The sequence below is a fragment of the Pristiophorus japonicus genome, chromosome 12, assembly GCF_044704955.1.
Source record: "Pristiophorus japonicus isolate sPriJap1 chromosome 12, sPriJap1.hap1, whole genome shotgun sequence".
Lineage (NCBI taxonomy): Eukaryota > Metazoa > Chordata > Chondrichthyes > Pristiophoridae > Pristiophorus > Pristiophorus japonicus.
Window position 1 is genome coordinate 32,536,360 of NC_091988.1, and position 20,626 is coordinate 32,556,985.

The 20,626-nt window shown below is 41.3% G+C and overlaps 1 protein-coding gene across 5 annotated transcripts in view; it reads left to right on the forward strand.

Moving 5' to 3' along the window:
- Positions 1–20,626, forward strand: part of LOC139277177 (protein TASOR-like) — a 52,132-nt gene that overhangs the window by 22,112 nt on the left and 9,394 nt on the right. For 3 of the 5 annotated variants that reach the window (XM_070895280.1, XM_070895283.1, XM_070895284.1), the window contains exons 8-17: positions 536–555; positions 3,952–4,057; positions 10,049–10,152; positions 10,639–10,742; positions 11,132–11,201; positions 11,333–11,404; positions 12,033–12,773; positions 13,973–14,502; positions 17,561–17,705; positions 18,995–20,049. In XM_070895280.1, the coding sequence (XP_070751381.1) occupies positions 536–555; positions 3,952–4,057; positions 10,049–10,152; positions 10,639–10,742; positions 11,132–11,201; positions 11,333–11,404; positions 12,033–12,773; positions 13,973–14,502; positions 17,561–17,705; positions 18,995–20,049 (2,947 nt within the window). The remainder of the gene's footprint in view (positions 1–535; positions 556–3,951; positions 4,058–10,048; positions 10,153–10,638; positions 10,743–11,131; positions 11,202–11,332; positions 11,405–12,032; positions 12,774–13,972; positions 14,503–17,560; positions 17,706–18,994; positions 20,050–20,626) is intronic. The other 2 variants (XM_070895281.1, XM_070895282.1) reach the window with 2 other exon arrangements.

Below are 20,626 nucleotides of genomic sequence, written 5' to 3' on the forward strand. Positions count from 1 at the left end.
CACGCCACCACAACATAAATTGCAAAAAAAAACCGATCACACTTACCCGAGGTCGACATTGCTTACTTACTGCAGCCGCTACAGTTCGGTCTGCCAGCTTTCACAGGTGGTCCCAGCAGGGCGTTGCACACCAGTTTGCCTCTTCCGGGCGGTAATGCTCCACGGCCTGTCGAAACTGGTACCGAAAATCCTGGTGGGTTGCTGGAAGCTGGCTACCCTCCAGGAGTGCTTACTGCCGACCCTCTGGGGCGCTAATGGGGGCAGCAGAAGCCCTAAAATCCAGCCCATGCCGTTGAAATGGATGGGAGGTAATCCTTTGGTGGGAAAGCAAACTGTTGGCTATTTTCTGAAAGGATAACTAGAGAAAATAGTTACATGACGTGTAAAGCCACTCAAAACTCTGTTCCGAGTTTCTTCAAACATGTTAAATTTGCAAAATTCGCAGGATAGGCCGTGATCCTATTCCAATTTAGGTTATTTGTGAGGCTAGATTGATTATAATATATAGTAATGTGCTTTTCTTTCTCTTTTGCAGCATGGACGACATCCAATCAGGTATATTTATTCTCATTCACATGTTTACAATGGAGAGTATCAGAGTAAAATGTACTTGGTGTGTTTCTCTGATTTTGGATAGAACCCAGGTGGAATCCCACTTTTGAGTTGGGGCAGCAATGACCACAAATCTAAAATTGTCAAAACTCATAACTTTACTTGTCCAGTGGCAAATGCGTAAAACCAGTTTAAAATATGTGTTTTTTTGTGGCATTTAGTTCAGTGCTAGTCCCACCAATCTTGACATGCGAGTCTTTAGCGGCTGGCAGTGACACCAGAAGAACCTTGCCAGATTTGCTACAGCCAGGAAGACTTGGATTTTAAAACAATTGGTCCTTGGTGAATCTGATCACATGGATGAACTTCAGCAATTGTACATCCCTGTCTGGAGTAAAAATAAAACTGTGAAGGTGGCTCAACCATGGCTAACAAGGGAACTTAAGGATAGTTTTAAATCCAAGGAAGAGGCATATAAATTGGCCAGAAAAAGCAACAAACCTGAGAACTGGGAGAAATTTAGAATTCAGCAGAGGACGACAAAGGGTTTAATTAAGAGGGGAAAATAAGAGTACGCGAAGAAGCTTGCCGGGCACATAAAAACTGACGGCAAAAGCTTCTATAGATATGTGAAGAGAAAAAGATTAGTGAAGACAAACTTGGGTCCCTTGCAGTCGGATTCAGGTGAATTTATAATGTGGAACAAAGAAATGGCAGACCAATTGAACAAATACTTTGGTTCTGTCTTCACGAAGGAAGACACACATAATCTTCCAGAAGTACAAGGGGACCGAGGGTCTAGTGAGAAGGAGGAACTGAAGGATAACCTTATTAGGCGGGAAATTGTGTTAGGGAAATTGATGGGATTGAAGGCCGATAAATCCCCGGGGCCTGATAGTCTGCATCCCAGTGTACTTAAGGAAGTGGCCCTAGAAATAATGGATGCATTGGTGATCATTTTCCAACAGTCTATCGACTCTGGATCAGTTCCTATGGACTGGAGGGTAGCTAATGTAACACCACTTTTTAAAAAGCAAGGGAAAGAGAAAGTGGATAATTATAGACCGGTTAGCCTGACATCAGTAGTGGGGAAAATGTTGGAATCAATTATTAAGGATGAAATAGCAGCGCATTTGGAAAGCATTGACCGGATCGGTCCAAGTCAGCATGGATTTATGAAGGGGAAATCATGCTTGACAAATCATCTGGAATTTTTTGAGGATGTAACTAGTAGAGTGGACAAGGGAGAACCAGTGGATGTGGTGTATTTGGACTTTCAAAAGGCTTTTGACAAGGTCCCACACAAGAGATTGGTGTGCAAAATCAAAGCACATGGTATTGGGGGTAATATACTGAAGTGGATAGAGAACTAGTTGGCAGACAGGAAGCAGAGAGTTGGGATAAACGGGTCCTTTTCAGAATGGCAGGCAGTGTCTAGTGGGGTGCCGCAGGGCTCAGTGCTGGGACTCCAGCTCTTTACAATATACATCAATGATTTGGATGAAGGAATTGAGTGTAATGTCTCCAAGTTTGCAGATGACACTAAACTAGGTGGCGGTGTGAGCTGTGAGGGGGACGCTAAAAGGCTGCAGGGTGACTTGGACAGGCTAGGTGAGTGGGCAAATGCATGGCAGATGCAGTATAATTTGGATAAATGTGAGGTTATCCACTTTGGGGGGGGCAAAAACGCGAAGGCAGAATATTATCTGAATGGTGGCAGATTAGGAAAAGGGGAGATGCAACGAGACCTGGGTGTCATGGTTCATCAGTCATTGAAAGTTGGCATACAATACAACAGGCAGTGAAGAAGGCAAATGGTATGTTGGCCTTCATAGCTAGGGGATTTGAGTATAGGAGCAGGGAGGTCTTACTGCAGTTGTACAGGACCTTGGTGAGGCCTCACCTGGAGTATTGTGTGCAGTTTTGGTCTCCTAATCTGAGGAAGGGCGTTCTTGCTATTGAGGAAGTGCAGCGAAGGTTCACCAGACTGATTCCTGGGATGGCAGGACTTACACATGAGGAGAGACTGGATCAACTGGGCCTTTATACTTTGGAGTTTAGAAGGATGAGAGGGTATCTCATAGAAACACATAAGATTCTGATGGGACGGGACAGGTTAGATGCAGGTAGAATGTTCCCGATGTTGGTGAAGTCCAGAACCAGCGGACACAGTCTTCGGATAAGGGGTAGACCATTTAGGACTGAGATGAGGAGAACCTTCTTCACAGAGTTGTTAACATGTGGAATTCCCTGCCGTAGAGAATTGTTGATGCCAGTTCATTGGATATATTCAAGAGGGAGTTAGATATGGCCCTTATGGCTAAAGGGATCAAGGGGTATGGAGAGAAAGCAGGAAAGGGGTACTGAGGGAATGATCAGCCATGATCTTATTGAATGGTGGTGCAGGCTCGAAGGACCGAATGTCCTACTCCTGCACCTATTTTCTATGTTTCTATGATAAGTTTACTTTGTTGCTACTGACTGCATGAGACCTTTGTTGAACTAATGGGGTGAAGCATGGCACAAAATCAGCTCGAGACTGGTTGTGAGCTTCATATGAAAATTACATGCATATCGGGGGCAATCTAACTGCCACGTATTGGGTTCTTTATGTTAAGATCTACGCTTAAAATATACAACTTGTACGTTAAACTTGTGCTCTATCTGATCTTTGGGGCTAAATCGTGGTAGGGCTGCTTTGATTAGTAATTCAATCCTTCACATCCACTGCAATAGGTTCTGTGAAGAGAATGCTTGCTCAAGTTAATTTGTAAATGCAGGCTTTTAATGAACATTGCACGTGTTTGTCAATATTGTAGATCTCTGCTGTTTTGTAGATAATTTAAGTGCTACTTTGTGGTTGTTTTCAATATATTTGCTTTCAGGCATTAACGTTTTACTACATTAAAGGCGCTATATAAATGCTACTTGTATATTTGAACTTCACATTGTGGTCCGTCAGCATTTCTAATGTACCTGACCAGTTAAACTTTAAAGACAGCTTGTCTCTGCTAGAACCAATATTCTAAAGTAACTTCTAGTTAATTGGCTTCCCCACCATCTGAAGCAAATCTACTGATGACATTCACGCCATCTTTTACTAATCTTGCTACTATTTTCCTTCTGTTCATTCTCAACCTAGTTTTCTGAAATTAACATTCATCCTTTTGTTTTTTTTAACCAATTGAAATCATCTAATTTCATTCGCAACCCCCGTTCTAGTGCCTTAATCTTTTTAAACTCCTTTATAATAGATCTCTCTTGCGTTTGTACCTCCACATTATTCTGAATGTTTGTTTGCTTTTTCTGCGTGGTTAACAATAGGTATTTGCTCATCATCTCTTTAACTTCTTAGTTTCTTACTTGAGCTTTTGAGAGTTAAAAGTTGTATCTATTTAGGAAAGTCTTACTACACCATCTGGAAAGGACAACTTATGAACAAGGGGAGATTTCTGTGCTTTGGCTCTTTACGATCAGCTACCCAGCCATTTCTGCCACTCAAACTGTAAGTAACATTGCTTTATGCATTATAGTTTTTTGTTCAATGGAGAAATTTATGAAGAATTAACTGTGGGAGTGACTATAGAATGGTGAAGTCTAATCCTGGTTTAAAGTGGAGCAGTTGCTACTTTTTTAAGTTGTACCGTTTTGAAAGGGTTCCCTGGAAAAAACCTACAAAGCAGGATAGTGCAAAACTTCTGTAATGGGTCTAAGTGGGATTTTGGCACCTTAAGTAAGTGAAATGTTAATTTTAATAATTTTACAAAGTAAAGTTTGTCAAAAATAATACTTGGTGGTTTGAGAACATCCTGCAGCGCACACATTGTATAATTTTGACTTCTCTCTCTGACTACGGTTATGCAACAATTTATTAAATCTGTTCAAAATGGGTCATTAAATCAGTTAGACAATTGTAGACTTTTGCTATAATATAAAATAACTCATTTTATTATTTGGTGCACAGAGGAGAAAATTTAAGTAGGGGGAAAACCACAAAGCATATTACGTAGGAAATTGCAAAAATTTGCAGTAATAGTTAAATGATACAAAATGTGATCACTGAATAATGGGTTGCTTCTGCAATGAATCAGAGAATGATTCAGCACAGAAGGAGACCAATTTGGCCCATCTTGCCTGTCCAGCTCTTTGGTAGAGCTATCCAATTAGTCCCACTCTCCTCTTTTCCTATGGCCCTGTAAATTTTTTGCCTTTTGAATATTTATCCAATTCTTTTCTGAATGTTGCTATTGATTCTGTTTCCACCACCCTTTCAGGCAGTGCATTTCAGATTAAAGAAAATGTTTCCTCATGTCTCCTCTGGTTCTTTGCCAATTGCCTTAAATCTGTGTCCTCTGGTTACCGATCCATCTGCTACTGGAAACAGTTTTTCCTTATTTACTCGTATCAAAACTATCAAATCTCCTCTTAACCTTCTTTGCTCTTAAGGGGAACAATCCCAGCTTCTCCAGTCTCGCCACATAACTAAAGTCCCTCATCTCTGGTACCATTCTAGTAAATCTCTTCTGCACCCTTTACAAGGCCTTAACATCCTTCCAAATGTCTAGTGCCCAGATATGAACATCATATTTCAGCTGAGGCCTAGCCAGTTTATAAATGTTTAACATAACGTCATGATTATGTACTCTATTAATAAAGCCAAGGATCCCATATACTTTAAAAAAAAAACAGTATTCTGAACTTGTTCTGCCACCTTCAAAGATTTGTATACATATACCCCCAGGTATCTCTGTTCCTGCACCCCCCTTAATATTGCATCATTTAGTTCAGTAGTTCTCAAACCTTTTTGGTTGAACGACCCCTTTTCAATTGGATTAGTAATCATGGACCCCCCCCCCCCCCCATATCTAAATTAATGAGTGGGGAAGTGGGACTAGTTTGGTAGCTCTACTGCCAAATTATCTCCTTTTATTTTATTTGTTCACGGGATGTGGGTGTCGCTGGCAAGGCTAGCATTTATTGCCACAGGAAACATTGTGATGTATCGTTCCGTGATTCTATGATAATGGAGGTACTTGCCATGCCGCCTTGGATGAAGGTCAATATTAATGCTGCAGATGCCGCAATGTGCCACCAAAGAATCCTCGACCCTTCAATTGCACAGTCTCCATACTCATTTGGTGAGAAAATAGCATTAATGAGTTTGCCACTAACCACAAGACACATCAGCGTCAAACAGATTAAAACAAGTGCAAGCACCGACACACAGCCCACAGTCCAGCACCCTTTACCTGCACAGCAGGACCGTAACCATTTTCAGTGGGGGACAAGCAGAGGCTGCGGGAGGGGAGTACACTCAGCGCCTTGTCTTTTTGCCGGCCGTTGAACTGAAATGAATAGTTTGCCAAGAGCCGGGACTCGCATTGTTCAATCGTTCAGATCATTTCCCGCGAAAAGCAGAATTTAACGCAGCCTTTTCCAAAAGCCTCTGTACCTTAATTCCAACCCCCCCCCCCCCCCCCCCGGTTACTGTGAAGAATGGTTCAGTGCTGCTTCTGAGTTAGGAAGAGACATAGAAAGCCGGTAAACTAATTTACTTGATATACCGACCAGATTGAGGTGGAACCTACATATCCAGACAGGTCCTTTTGATTTGAAGGAGATGGATTCAGATCTGCTTCCCAGATGATTATCCTTTGGAGGTATTAACTGTGAATATCTCCGAATTTTACTCTTGCTGTTCAGATTATTTTGAAGAACGTCCCTGGATCCCCAGGGGTCTGCGGATCCTGGTTTGAGAAACACTGATTTAGTTCATATTGCCTCTCCTCATTCTTCCTACCAGAATCATTTCACAGTTCTGAGTTAAATTTCATCTGCCAATGTGTCTGCCCATTTCACTAGCCTGTCTATGTCTTCCTGAAGTCTGTTATCCTCATTGTTTATTACATTTCTGAGTTTCGGTATCCTCTGCAAACTTTGAAATGATGCCTTGTATATCCAAGTCCAAGACATTACTTTATATCAAAAAGAGCAATTGTCTGAATATCAGCCCCTGGGGGACGCCACTGTATATGTCCCTCAAGTCTGAAAAACAACCGTTTATCCATGCTGTCGCTATCTCTTTAATCCTATGGGCTTGAATTTTGCTAAAAATCTTTTATATGGTACTTTGTCTAACTTCTTTTGAAAATCCATATACACGTCAACCATCATCATAGGCGGTCCCTTGAAACAAGGATGACTTGCTTCCATGCCAAAAAGGGATGAATTCACATATGTTTCAATGAAGGACCTAATATTCCAGGTCCCGAACTACATCTTGAAGGGTACCTGTGCGTGGATTTTTTTGACGTGTGATGACCATTGCACTCCAGCCACCACACGGGCTCGATAGAGCCTAGGTCTTGGTCCAGTGACCAGGGTTAACCAAGACGACTGGAGCCCTGCTCTGCTGCAAGGATTTAGTGTGTACACATATCGCAGTGTGGGCTGGCCCATGCTGCCCCGGGCCCTCGCCTCTTCTGGGCCCCAAACTCCCGCCTCTCCTGGGCCCCGATCACGTCCCTCTACAATCTCTCGCCGCTCCTTCTTTACAGACAAGTTGACTCACAACAACTACTCGTATTCATGCAGCGCCTTTAGCAACACACATCAATCACACTACCCTCAGCAACGTAACTGTTACTTCATTAAAGAACTCAATCAAGTTAGTTAAACACAATTTGCCTTTAACACATCAGTGCTGGTTTTCATTTGTTAGCGTATAATTTTCCAAATGGCAATTAATTTTGTCATGGATTATTGCCTCCACTGACGTTAGGCTGACTGGCATGTGGTTGCCACGTTTATTTCCCCCCCTTTTTTTTTTTAAACAGGGGTGTAACATTTGCAATCCTCTGGCAGCAATCCATATCCAAGGAGTATTGGAAGATTGTTGCCAGAGTCTCTGCAATTTCCACCCTTGCTTCCCTCAGTAATCTAGGATGCAGCTCCTCTGGACCAGGTGACTCTTTACTTTGAGGTCTGCCAACCTTTTAAGTACCCTCCTCTATCGATTTTTATCCTATTCACTATCACTACTGCCTCCTCCTTTTACTGCTAAATTGGCAACATCCTCTTCGCCAGTGAAGACAGCTGCAAAGTACTCACTTAGTACATTAACCATGCCTACTGCCTCAAGAATATCTCCTTTTTAATCCCTAATCGGTCCCGCCCTTCCTTTGACTACCCTTTTACTATCCTTTGACTACCCTTTTACTATCTGTGTTCCCTTTTATAATCGCCGCTAATCTATTCTCATACTTTCTCATTACTCCTCTATCCCTTTTTTTTCTATATTCAGCATGCTTCTCTACTATTTTATGAACTGTACAATCATCATAAGCCTCCATTTTTATGTCTTTTAACCTCTCTTTAGTCATCCAGGGAGCTCTAGCTTGGATGCGCTTCCTTTCCCCTTATGGGAATGTGTCTACTCTCTGTACTCAAACCATCTTTTTGAAGGCCTCACATTCTTCAATTACTATTTTGCCGACCAATTTTTGATTCCAGCCCACCTGGGCCAGATTCCTTTTCAACTCACTGAAGATAGCCCTCCTCCAGTTGAGTATTTTTACACTTGATTTTACCTTGTCCTTTTCCATAACTATTCTAAACTAGATATTATGATCACTGTACTCCAAATGCTCTCTCTCTGAAACATGCCCCACTTCATTCCCCAGAACTAGATCCAGCACTGATTCCTTCCTCATTGGGCTGGAAACACACTGATCAAGGAAGTTCTCATACACACATCAGGAATTTCTCCCCCTCTTTTCCCCTTACACTGTCATTATCCCAGTCTATATTACGATAATTAAAGTCCCCCACTATCACTACTTAGTAGTTCTTGTATCTTTCTGAAATTTGCTCCTCTGTCTCCTTCCCACTATTTGGTGGCCTATAGAATGCAGAGTAGTGTAATAGCTCCTCTACTAATTCTAACCAAATAGACTCTGTCTTTGTCCCCTCAACGATATCATCCCTCTCCAGTACTGTAATAGTTTATTTGATCAATACTGTCACCCCCCTCCTTTTTTCTTTCCTGAGTATCTTGTAGCCAGGAATATTGGCCCCAAGTTTCCACATGATTTGCTCCTGATTTTTCGGAGCAACTGGTGGAGAACGGAGTATCCTAGAAATCGGAATTATCCACATTTAAGTTTTCTGCAGTTCTAGTCAGGTAGAACAGTTTCACTTTTGAACAGAATTTTTTTTTCAAAAGGGGGCGTGTCCGGCCACTGACGCCTGATTTGAAAGTTTCCACAGTGAAAACGTACTCCAAACTAACTTAGAATGGAGCAAGTGAAGATTTTTGTAGGCTTGAAAAGTGCTTCAGGCAAGCCTTTCAGGCAGCGGTTTGCCGTCGGGACCGACCGACCGACGGCAGGGGGGGGGGGGGGGGGGTGGCGGGAGACAGGGAGAAGGCTGTAGAAAGCCTCATTACTTGAGGCAGCCGTTTTCCGTCGGGCCCGACGGACGGCAGGGGGAGAAAGCTGCAAGAAGCCTCAGTGCTGATCATGGAAGGGCAATGTGGTTTTATTTAAAAAATGTTAAAAATTGAACAGCTACAAAGAATTTGAATAGTCTCAAACAAGTGCATGTGTCCCGTTTATCACAGTCTATCTTTAATTACAGAATGCACTCCCTCACCCTCACACACAGAAATATCAAGAAAATTAAAATACAAGCCTTTGCAAGGGTTTAATAAACACATTTTCACTTTTTCTGCAGCACTTTTTAAAATGGCCGAGTGCCAATGTTTACTTCACACTGTGCGTGCGCGAATGCTCCAATGCGCACGCGCAGGGTTGCCGGCACAAAAAAAACTCATTTAAATTGTACCCGCCCCCTCCTACTTACAAAATCGGCGCGAGTGGTAGGCTCCGCCCCCTGTGCGCCGCGCCAAGCAGACATCGAGCTGCAAAGCGCTCGAGAATAGCGCATTTTTTTTCAGGCGCCGTTTTCGGCGCAAAAAACTGGGCGCCTGTTTTGCCGCGTGTGGAAACTTGGGGCCATTGTTCCCAATCCTCCCCTTCTTTGAGCCAAGTCTCTGTTATTGCCACAATATCGTAGTCCCATGTGGCGACTTGTGCCTGCAACTCACCAACCTTATTTACCATTATACCTTTCATTCCCAGAAAGGAAGAATATGCTATGTTAAATGCTAAATATTATCTTTGAACTGATGATTGTTGGGTTCTAATCACTTTTCTCAGTCTTGAATGTTGACTCCATGCAACCAAATTGAAAGTGATCATCATTTTATGCTTGTTGTCTGTTTATAATTAACCTGTCTGACCATTTTAAGTTATGTATTTTAATTTATGATTAAACTGGGATTATTTCCATTAATGTAGAGTTTTATGGTTAAATGTTATGTTCTGATCTCTAATTGTTCAAATTAAAAATGGGGTATCTGGCTTGTATACATATTTCACTGTGGTTGAATTTATAGATCTTGCTTTTTTTAATCAAGTATATTCTTTTTTTTTAGGCCTGAAAAACTTGATATTGAAACGGTTATGAGTGTTGATTGCTTAAAAAACAAAGTACCAATGACAGTATTCCGGAAAATAACTTTCTCTGGGACAAGAGAAGGTGCGTGCTTGGTCTGCAACTAAACATTTGTTGACCTTTTAGTTAGAATTCCCTCTAACACCTTTTGTGGACTGCATTTCACTTCAGTAAATCACTTGAGCTGGTGGCAACTCAGCCTTGATTCTAGGTAGCCGGCTCCTCCAAATGTGCTGTCTGTTGCTGTGTAATTAGAGTGGGGAGGGAAGCAATAGCTAACCAATGTCTGGTTCTTGCTTTTCCCCGTCAAAATTGGAACTCTTCCGCCGCTGTCATTTTCATAACCAGAGTAAAAATGCAAAACTTAATTTCCTTCCCCTTCTCTCTTCTCTTCACCCTTCTTCCTCCTCCTCGCCTTCCCCAGACTCAGTAACCCACAATAAAGGCTATTAAGATAGCCTGCTGTCTTTTGGAGAGAGTTGACTTACAACTAGTGTCTCATTTATTAAAATATCAGGCTAATAAGTTCTGCTAAATTATGTTTATAGCCAGTTTAACTTTTTCCCCCAGCACTGAAGAGTGGATTGTATTATAGCTTGTATGAGCTTGTGGAACAAGGAAAAACAGGACGCAATTTGGAGTCTCTGCTTCATAAACTGGAAGAGGAGAAACTAGTGAGTTAAATGTTAATTCCACTAAGGTTTGGTGAATGTATAATTTAGTGAAAAGAATTAAGCATTTTAATAAAATGCAACCATCACTTGTATATGTTTGCGAGTTGCCTAGAGAATGACAATGACTGAAGCTCATCTCATTTTGGCTAAATCTTTCAGCCCAGGCATGTTTGCTTTTCAGTTTATAAACCGATTAAATCTTTTAAAAATAAAATGTCATACGTGCAAGCTGTCACTCACTCTTGGGTACTTGTCACTCGCTCTTGTGTATTTGCGCTCCTAACGCTGTCACTTTCTCGTGCCCTCCACCCCCAGCGCTGTTTCCCTTGCGCTCCCCCCTCTCGTTCATATAATGTAATATTTTAAAGACTTAATATCTTTTTGCATAGGTTCTTATCAAACCATTGGGTGATCGGGGATTTCTGCTTTTATTTTCTCCATTAGAAATGGCAGATAATGGTAAGTGTGATTGCTCAGATTTATATTAAATATTGTCTCAGTTGAATCTATGAAATTTTCAAATTGGAGTGCAGCTACACAGTATTGATCCATAATTCTCATTCTGAATGTTCTTTTATGTTTTAAATCAGAATCTCAAAACGCGAAGCCCAAGTTTCTTCAAGCACTATTTTTGTTTCCAGAGTCTAGACTGACTGGTGTTGGTAAGTTAAATCAGTATGGAATAGCAGCCAAATACATCCAGAAGCAATTTATACTGTTAATATATAGTAAATTTTAAGTCCTCTTAAATATGCAAAAGTTCGTTGTAATCTGAAATCGTTCTGACATTCAAATAATGTCGTAATCAGTACCTACTTTACATGTCTTTGCACTTTATTCTCTCTCCGCCATCTTATCAATGAAAGCAAAGCTTCTGTGGCACAGAATAGCTGGATAGGCTGAACACAGCCTGAGCTGTCTCGGGTGATATTAATACTAGAAAATGTTTCCCTATAATTAGATTTTAGACCATCTTTGCGCTCATTTGTTTAATTGGATCATTCCCATGTTGCACTGTAAATTGACACAAACATCTCAAAACCTTAAATCTTTTCACTGTAAATATTACTTCCGAGTTTTTAAGCAAGTTCTGTGAAGTGCAATTTTTTTTTTAATATGGAATCAAATTTTGACAACTTCATGGCATAAATTGCTCTCAAAAACACTATAAACTTGAAGAAATTGTCCACGCATGTTCTTTCTTCCCAGTCCTACATTTTAAATTCTCTACTTAGTCTATTATGTAAATGTGTCTAATATGTTGGTGACTGTTGGTGTGTTCTTTTGTAGAAGAGATTAAGAGAAGTGCAGAATCTGTGTTAACTGTACACAGTGACCCAGAGGTGATGCCTCAGCTATCCAAGCTTGTACCTGCACTGCACTTTGCTCTGGATAAAATTCGGAAAGAGCTGCCTTGTAGCTTAAAGAATACAAGCATAGATGCTGCATTTGAAAACAACGTTATTGGTTACCTGAAGAATTCCTTGGGAAAAGAGGCTTGTGCTGAAAATGGGAAGCCTGCTCAATTCATCATTCCCACTTATGATGAGAAAAGGTTCTCTTCAACCAGGCAGAAGAGACCAAACTTACCAAGAATCTTGCGCTCTTACTTTTTCTACCCTTTTCGTTATCAATTTGAAGTTGCTAAAGCTACAGAAATGTTAGACCAATATCCAAATCCTGATACTGAGATACTGAGTCCTCCTGCTGCGTGCGCTGGAGAGGAGCAGGAACCTGAGAATCCAGTGCCGGAGATCACCGCTGAGGAACCCACAGATCCTCAAACGAACAGCATCATAGTTGACAGTGACTTCATAATGCCTTCGGATAATATGGCTGATCATGATCCTGATAAAATCCAAGAACTTATTGACTTGATTTACAGCAGGAAAAGGCATGGCCCAGGGGAAGCTTGTGTAATGAATATTGAAGGACTTGCACATTGTATATCTGACAAAAATAACCTTGGATTGAAGAGGAAGTTAGAATTTGTTTCTGAGAGGAGCCACAAGCACATGAAGACCACTCAAGGTAATGAAAACAGCATAACATTTAATATAAAAAGCATTTAATATTAAACCTCATATGATATTGAGGGTTGAATGGGTGGTGTGGTGAGTTATCAACTGACTTTTCACTTTTGGTCAATTAGACCAATGTGGCGAAAATCCTCTTCTGACTAAGGATTCTATGTGAAATGCATTTGGTCAGTTTCAAAGCCAGTTACTCATGGGTGTAGGACAAAAGAGCCCCCAGCTAGGCACAAGGTAGCTGTGACTTGGTATTCTGACTGCATAAGCATCATATACATACAAAAGGCAAAATATTGTGGATGCTGAAAATATGAAATATAAACAGATATGCAGGAAATACTCTGCAGAACAGGCAACATCTGTGGAGAGAGAAACCTAGTTAACGTTTCAAGTCTGACCCCTTGTCTGAACTGAAATGTTAACTCTTTCTTTCTCCATAGATGCTGCTTGACCTATTTGAGTATTTCCATATACATAAATTTGGGATGGGGCGGGATAGAGTTGGAAACTTTCATATTGATGTGTAATGGTGCTTTTCAAAGATTGGAATTAAAGTGCATTATTTGGGCAGAGTAAAGGGAGTCCTGTATCTGGTTCACACTGGGTCTCTACAATTTACAGAAGTGATTAATTTCTCATCTTGAGCAAAAACCAAAAAATAACCAGGAGTGTAAAATTTCTGCTGCCATAAGTTTGTAATTTAACTAAACTGCACATTTTGTTTGGCTTGAATCCTGTTCTTGGAATACATGTTTTTAATGAAGGCATCTTGACATCCAAATAACTTGATTTTTTTTTAAACAATTTAAAAAGAATTGTTATTAACGTATATTTGCTTTTGTTTCTGGCTTCCTGTCCGGTGTGGTTTTGTTGAATGATGATCTGACTTGAAAACAATACTGAGCCGGCCAGTGTCAGTGAGTTGAATTAGCTTTGCTGGAAGGCCATCAATCCAAGTTACTGAGTGCAGAGTATATTGCCCTACCTGGGAAAGCTTACTAGTACAATGCCAGCATTTTTCTGTGGTGTTAGAAATTGGACAGAATGTTCTTTTCTCCTGTGGAATTCTTCACCATACATAGACATGAGTTGTTGCTTCATTCACCGAGTGTGATTGAGTTAGTGGACTGTGAAAAGTGGAACAATCTAAGATTTACCAGGCTCTGTGCTTTTTTTAAAAAAGTGATCTCTTTGCAGGGTCATTGGCGGAGGATGAATTAAGGTTATCGGATACAGGCCCTCAAGAAATGAACGGGCTTGGCTTCACTGATACTGACTTAAGACCGCATGATCCTACCACAACATTGGCTCCAGATACTCAAAAACTGGTTGGCTTGTTGCTTGAAGTACTTAAATCTTCCACTTGTCAGAACTCTGGCTCAGAAGTTCAGCTAAAGCAGGAAATGAGAATGGATGTCTGCCCCGGTGATGGTGATCTACGACAAAACAATGTGGATTACTGCTGGGACCAAAGTAATGCCTTGATTAATGAGGAAATCCAACTGAATCAGCAAAGCATTGATGACCACACCCCATACAATGAAGCACCAAAACAGGCACACTCCCAGGAAGAGCTTATACCTGGCCCTGAGCGAGCAAGTCCTGGATTATGTGAAAGTGGCTCTGGCTTAGCGTATGTTGATGACACTCATTTCAGAATAAAAACAAATGACCAGCCTTCTGGAGAACATTCGTTGCAATATAATTTGAGGGCAGAGTACCCAGAGGTAAGGCTTGTTGTTCTCTGTTTTTCTAGTTGTCCATTGCCTGTAAATGTATAAAATAGGGAACTGCTGAATAACCAGTTCGTTGTATAAGAAAACAAACTCTAATTCACAATGGTAATGTTGTAATTGGGCGTATTTAGTGTATTGGTGCTAATTGGATGCAGGGTGAGGTAAGAGGAGCATCATATTATATTTGAATGATTTAATGCTTCAAATTACTGCCATCACTACCAATATGTACATAGTCCTAGTATCATACAGCTCAACAAGCTCCCTCTGGACAAGACCGCAGGTGCCAACTTCCATGAAACATTTGGGGAGCAGGATTGAGGCATGGTGTACGTGCCGACACTGGGTAACATCTGTTGCACTGTCCTACCATTCGCACAAATTTTTGTATTATCCACAAACTTGCAAATCATTCCCCCAACATCATTTAGGGCATTTAATAAATAGATAGTAAACACCAAAGGCCTTAACACTGATCCCTGTGGCACAGCTAATTGGTCTCCAAGCAGATCCATGATAACTTTCTGCATACAGGTGTGCAGCCAATTAATTCATTTCTCGTAGCTTCCCACAAGATTCTATTTTTGGAGTAACCTATTTTGAGGTACTTTTTATATGTTTTCTGAAAATTCAGGTAGACAATTTGATGATTCAGGTAGATGGTGAGGCTACCCTGATCTACCAACCTAGTGACTTCAAAAAATTCATTCAAATTAGTACAGCAAGACCATCTTTTCCAGCAGCAATGTTGAGTATCCCTAAAGACGACTACTCTGTCAAGGTGATCAGATAGAGAATCTCCTGATCCCTCTAGGCATCATTCCCATAATTGAAGTCAAACGAATAGGCCTACAGTTCCCTGGTACTGCCTTGTCTTCCTTCCAGTCTGAGAAAACAGTTCCTTATTCTAGCAAGCTGTTAAAAATGTGGACAGGGAGTTCACAAAAGACCCTCTAGAGGTCATAAGGGCCATCAGCCTGATCTTTGAAAGGTTCCAATTCTATCGAAGGTGGTATCTTCATCTATGATAACATTTACAATTGTATTAACAGTACAACTGCCGAGACGAGCATGGCCTTCGAGAATAACGTCTGATGCAAAGTAATTATTTAATACTCTTGCCTTTCCCTGGGAGTCCATTCAGTCCTGTCCCTGGGAAGCATTCAGTGGTGCTGTACAGTTTTAATAGACCTCTGATTTCGAATGTAGCTTAAAGGCCTTTACCATTGCTACTGCAGATGTCTACTATCCTCTTCTCCAGTGACTTTTAGCTGCTCTAACAGCAGTTTTGTTTCCTTTTAATTGTGCACAATGTGTATTTTTTTCCCCTCAGAATTACATACTTTGGCCTCAATTTTCCCCAGTATTTGCGCCGTTTTTTTTTGGAGTAGGCTGCTTTTTCTGGCCTAACTTAAAAATCCCGTTTCCCCAATCAATTTGCACCAGAGTAACTCATTTAGTAAAAATTTTTTTTTAGGAAAGTTTTTTTTTTCCTCAAAAGAGAGCGTAACCAGCCACCTTCGCCAATTCTGGCCATTTAGGCAACTTTGGCCAGCTGATAGTTACTCCATTTCTACTTAGGCCAGCGTATATGGCCTCTCGAGAAAACCCTTGCGGAGAGTTAAAGAAATCGGCGCAGGCAAGTACATCGGAGGCCATTCGACCTGGGAATGGGGCGGGAAGCGGACCTGGACCAGTACTCATTTGCGACCGGAGAGGCTCGGCGGGGGAGGGAGCAAACTGACTGGCGCGCACCCGGGGGCCACAGAGCAGGAAGGCACGCACTGCATTCGCGACCGGAGAGGCTCGGCGGGAGAGAGAGCAAACTGACCAGCGTGCACCCGGGGGGCCACAGAGCAGGAAGGCACGCACTGCATTCGGGATCAGAGAGGCTCGGCGGGAGAGGGAGCTAGCTCGAAGTACAACCCCTAGTAAAATGGAGAGTTTACAGACAGTAGAGATGTTCTTGCATAGTAGGACATCACTGTTGCTTCCATTTGCAGTGAAACTCTTTAGACTACAAGGAAATACTTCAGTTGCTGCGTTAGGTTTGCATCACTGATCTTTGATGGTATTGGGTGGTAGTTATGAGTTCAGTCTCTTGAGAGATGTATCAGTTGCCTGGTATTGTAATCGTGATGCCATTCCCCTCTCAAATTTGTTCTATTCTATCTCTCATTCTCCCTCTCTCTTCCACTAAACTGTCAGACTTATTTCCTGTAATGCTTTCCTGTGATTGAAATTCTCGTCATGCCTGCTTTCTGTCATCATTACGCTCCCTATTCATTTTACCTACCTCTGACTTGAGTCCTTTAAGCCTGCTCTCCAAACTAGGTGGTGATACTTACTTGCCACTGAGCAGTCTTGAAGGTCCTAAAATGAGTCCTGTGGTCTGATGCTGACCATTCCCTATTGCCACCTCTTATGGCTGCCATTCACAAGCCAACACTGCCTGCCATTTGCCTTTCTCAGCTCTACTGCGCATGCGCGGCCATTTCAACGACGTCAAGAACGTCAGTTTTTTTCCCTGCGCATGCGCAGAAGGCCCGGCTCCTTTTTCCAGTGCAGACTGGAAAATGGGGGAAACTTTGGAGATTTTTTTCTGGCGCATTTATTTACCGAATTAAGCGGCGCAACTCTGGCAATACGCCAGAAAACGGGCTCGGGGAAAATTGAGCCCTTTAATCTATGAAAATGTTTTGTTTAAGTCTAATTTGCCTTTGTACAGGACCAGTCAGCCACCTTGGCTTTGTCTTGTCATGTACATTTTAGGGACATGCATACATTAGTAGTATATTGTATAATTTATCTGACCTATACCAACAAACTAAGAATAGTACCGTTTCATGGTTGTAACTATTTAAGACCTGGATTATTTCTTCAAACCTTCTGAAGAAAGATGAACTGCTAAATTGCTAGAGTGGAATATTGAGTCCATCTTTGAAAGGACCAACTCTCCCACAGCACGGTAGAGAACACATATTATTGTGATGTCAAAAATTATTCAGATTGCTGAATTTGTTCTTGCACTCATCTCTCTGTTGCTAAGGAGCAGAGCATGGGAAGTATAGGCAGTGCTGAAGGTTGTAGTCCATGTACAAATGCCTCCCTTGATCAGCTGTACAGCAAGAAGATGACCACCTCCGATTGTACCAGTGATAGTGAAATTAACTGGAAACTTATTCCCATAACCGGTAAGACTTTTGTCTATTAATATTTGTGATTGTCTTCATAGCTTAATACTTCTAGATATTAAATGTTTTAAGTGGGGGAGGGGAATCAGGATTTTTTAAAAATCGAATACCATTCAGATGTTTTTTCCTCTCCCCAATTTTCCAAACTTGATTTATCCTGCGAATGTTCTCTCTTTATAACAATTCTTCTTTACTCCCTTCCTGAAGGCAGTAACCTTGAGACTGGTACATTAATAAGAATGAATATAATCTGCCTCCTGGTGATTAAAATTAATGTTCCAGCGCCTTATGCTGGAATTCATTGTTTTGAGTTAGTTTAAAGAAGTAGTGTAATGAAGATAATGCGGCTGAAATTGCGGTCAGAAGCTTCCCGCGGGCAAGTACCTCCGACCCGAAACATTTCTACGAATTTACCTGGTGGTCCGGGAGGTGCGTGGGATTCTGTTGGGGAGGCTTTCTCTTCCCATCCTCCAGAAGGTGCAGTCATGTGTGACAGCTCAGCCAATCAGGTACAGTATTCCACAGCTTTCTCATTAATAGCAATGAGAACTCCATATGAGTTCTCATTGCTAGTAATGAGGGGGAAAAAAATCAAACACACTAAACACATAATAAAAAATAAACACACCTCACGTTAAAATTAATTGAAATTAAAGTTAATAATTTCTTTTCCCCCGAGTTTTAAAAAAAGTTTTTAAAATTATGGTTAAAAATAAATGTAATGTAGTGGGCAGGGTTTTTAAAAGTTTTTAATTACATTTTTTATATTTTTGTGTGGTTTTTAAACTCCAGCTTGACAGATCAGAAAAGCCGGTTTTCAGTGCATGCACATTGTGCGCTAAAAACCGGCTTTTGCAATGCCCTCCCGGGTCCATACACACTCCATACAGACCCGTGGAGGCCGGGATTTCCAGCCCAGTGTGCTTCATCTCTGACTCTTTAACTGATTTATCAATAGCTACACTCTGCCATCATGTTTACCATTAGGGCTGGCTTTAAAATTTGCTGAGGTTGCATTGCAGCGAAGGTTTTGAGTAAGTGGGGAAGGTTTTTGGTTGCTGCAGGAACTAACTGAGAACTCCCCAATAAAACATTAACACCCTTCAAAGCACAGATACACTCTCCTATTCCAGCATAAATTCATTGGAATATTGATTTTAAAATCATGGTCTATACTATTGGTGTTCTGATTGAATAACACAATGATTAACATCAAACCTTACAAGTTACTAGAACACCTGGTGTGTCTGGTTTATAGAATGTACGATAATAGTTGTCTTCGTTTGTAGATATGAAATCACGGATTGAACAACTGTTCTATTTACCACCAGAGGATTCATGTCCTGATGACCCACGGGTCATGAATCGCCAGTCGAACATTAATCATTATCCGTCGCCTTCAGATTCTGACACTGGAGTAAGCAGCAATTTAAAGGAGTATCCGAAGGATTTCCAGCACTACTTTGCAACTTATGAGACCAATGGCCATCCGTTTGATTTGAAAGGTGATTCAGCGTCAGCAATTGAAAATACCGTTCGATTGGCGTACAGCAAATTCTCTGACAAAATGAAGCAATTGCTTAAGAAGGAGAAAGTTCGATATGGTCCTGACAACAAAAGGCCAATATTTTCTGCAACACGAAAGGTTCCGGCACTTTCCAGATATTCAAATGCCCAGTCACACCAAGTTCATGTCCAAAGTTACATTAATCAGTTACGCAAGAGGATGAATTGTGTAATTGTTGATGCGTGCTCTGGGTCATCGCGTACAAATTTGCATCTTTATCCATCATCTTCTCCAGAACTAGCACGGGGGATGCAAAGTAAGATTGCAATGTGCAATAGAATCGCACAAGAGCCACTCCCATCCACGGGGTCTCAGTTAAATACCTTGGTTTGCACAACAGAGGAGTCCAGCCACTGTAATACCTCTGTGTACGAAGAATTGATTCCCTGTGAAAAGACTGTGGGGCCTGAAAAGGTTCCAAAATGTGCTTCCCTTTCTGAGAGTGCAGTGCATTCGCAGCAAACCTCTGGACAAACTAGTTTTACCTTTGGCTCAGTTAATGATTCAAATTACCCGGCTACAGTAGGGGAGGACAAACGCTCGTCGCCGGAACGAACCCCGATCTTGGGGAACCAGCAGGAGATGGTGTGCCCATTGCAAGAACCCAGTGGCATAGTAGGGCTTCCTGGAGCACAGCCATGTCTAACCAACTTAATTCAGCAGTTAAACCCTGAAGTCTTTTGCAGCTTAGTTGAAATTATTAAGGATGTTCAGAAGAACACGGTGAAGTTTTACATTTATGAAGTGGAGAAGACTTCTGTCTGTGCAGAAATAAAGGTACAGTGACATTCAAAATGGCCTGAAATAACTTCTCATGTATTCAATAAAGCAAATTTTGACCATCCTAAAAGAATTCTAGATTATCCTATGATTCACAGGAAGAATTTGTCTCGATTTCAATCATGGGTATATAGAGTTGTACAGATCCCTGGTCTGACCACATCTGGAGTCCGGTGTTTAGTTTTTAACATCACACTTCAGGAAGCGGGTACAGCACAGATTTACCAGAATTATACCAGGGCTTCAAGGGTTGCGATATGAGGACAGATTGCAAATACTGATTGCATAGATAGTTGAGGGGTAATTTAATTGAGATGTTTAAAATGAACAAATTTGATTGGGTAGATGCAGAGAAGCTATTTCCTTTTGGTGGTGGGGATACCAGGATAAAGAGATGATCTTAAAATTAGAGCTTGGCCATTCAAGAATGAAATCAGGAAGTACTTTTTCTATGCAGTTAATGGAAATCTGTAATTCTCGCCCCCCAAAAGTCTGGATACTGGGCCAATTGAAAACTTCAAAACTGAGATTGATATTTTGTTAGGTAAGGGTATTAAGGGTGATGGAACCAAGG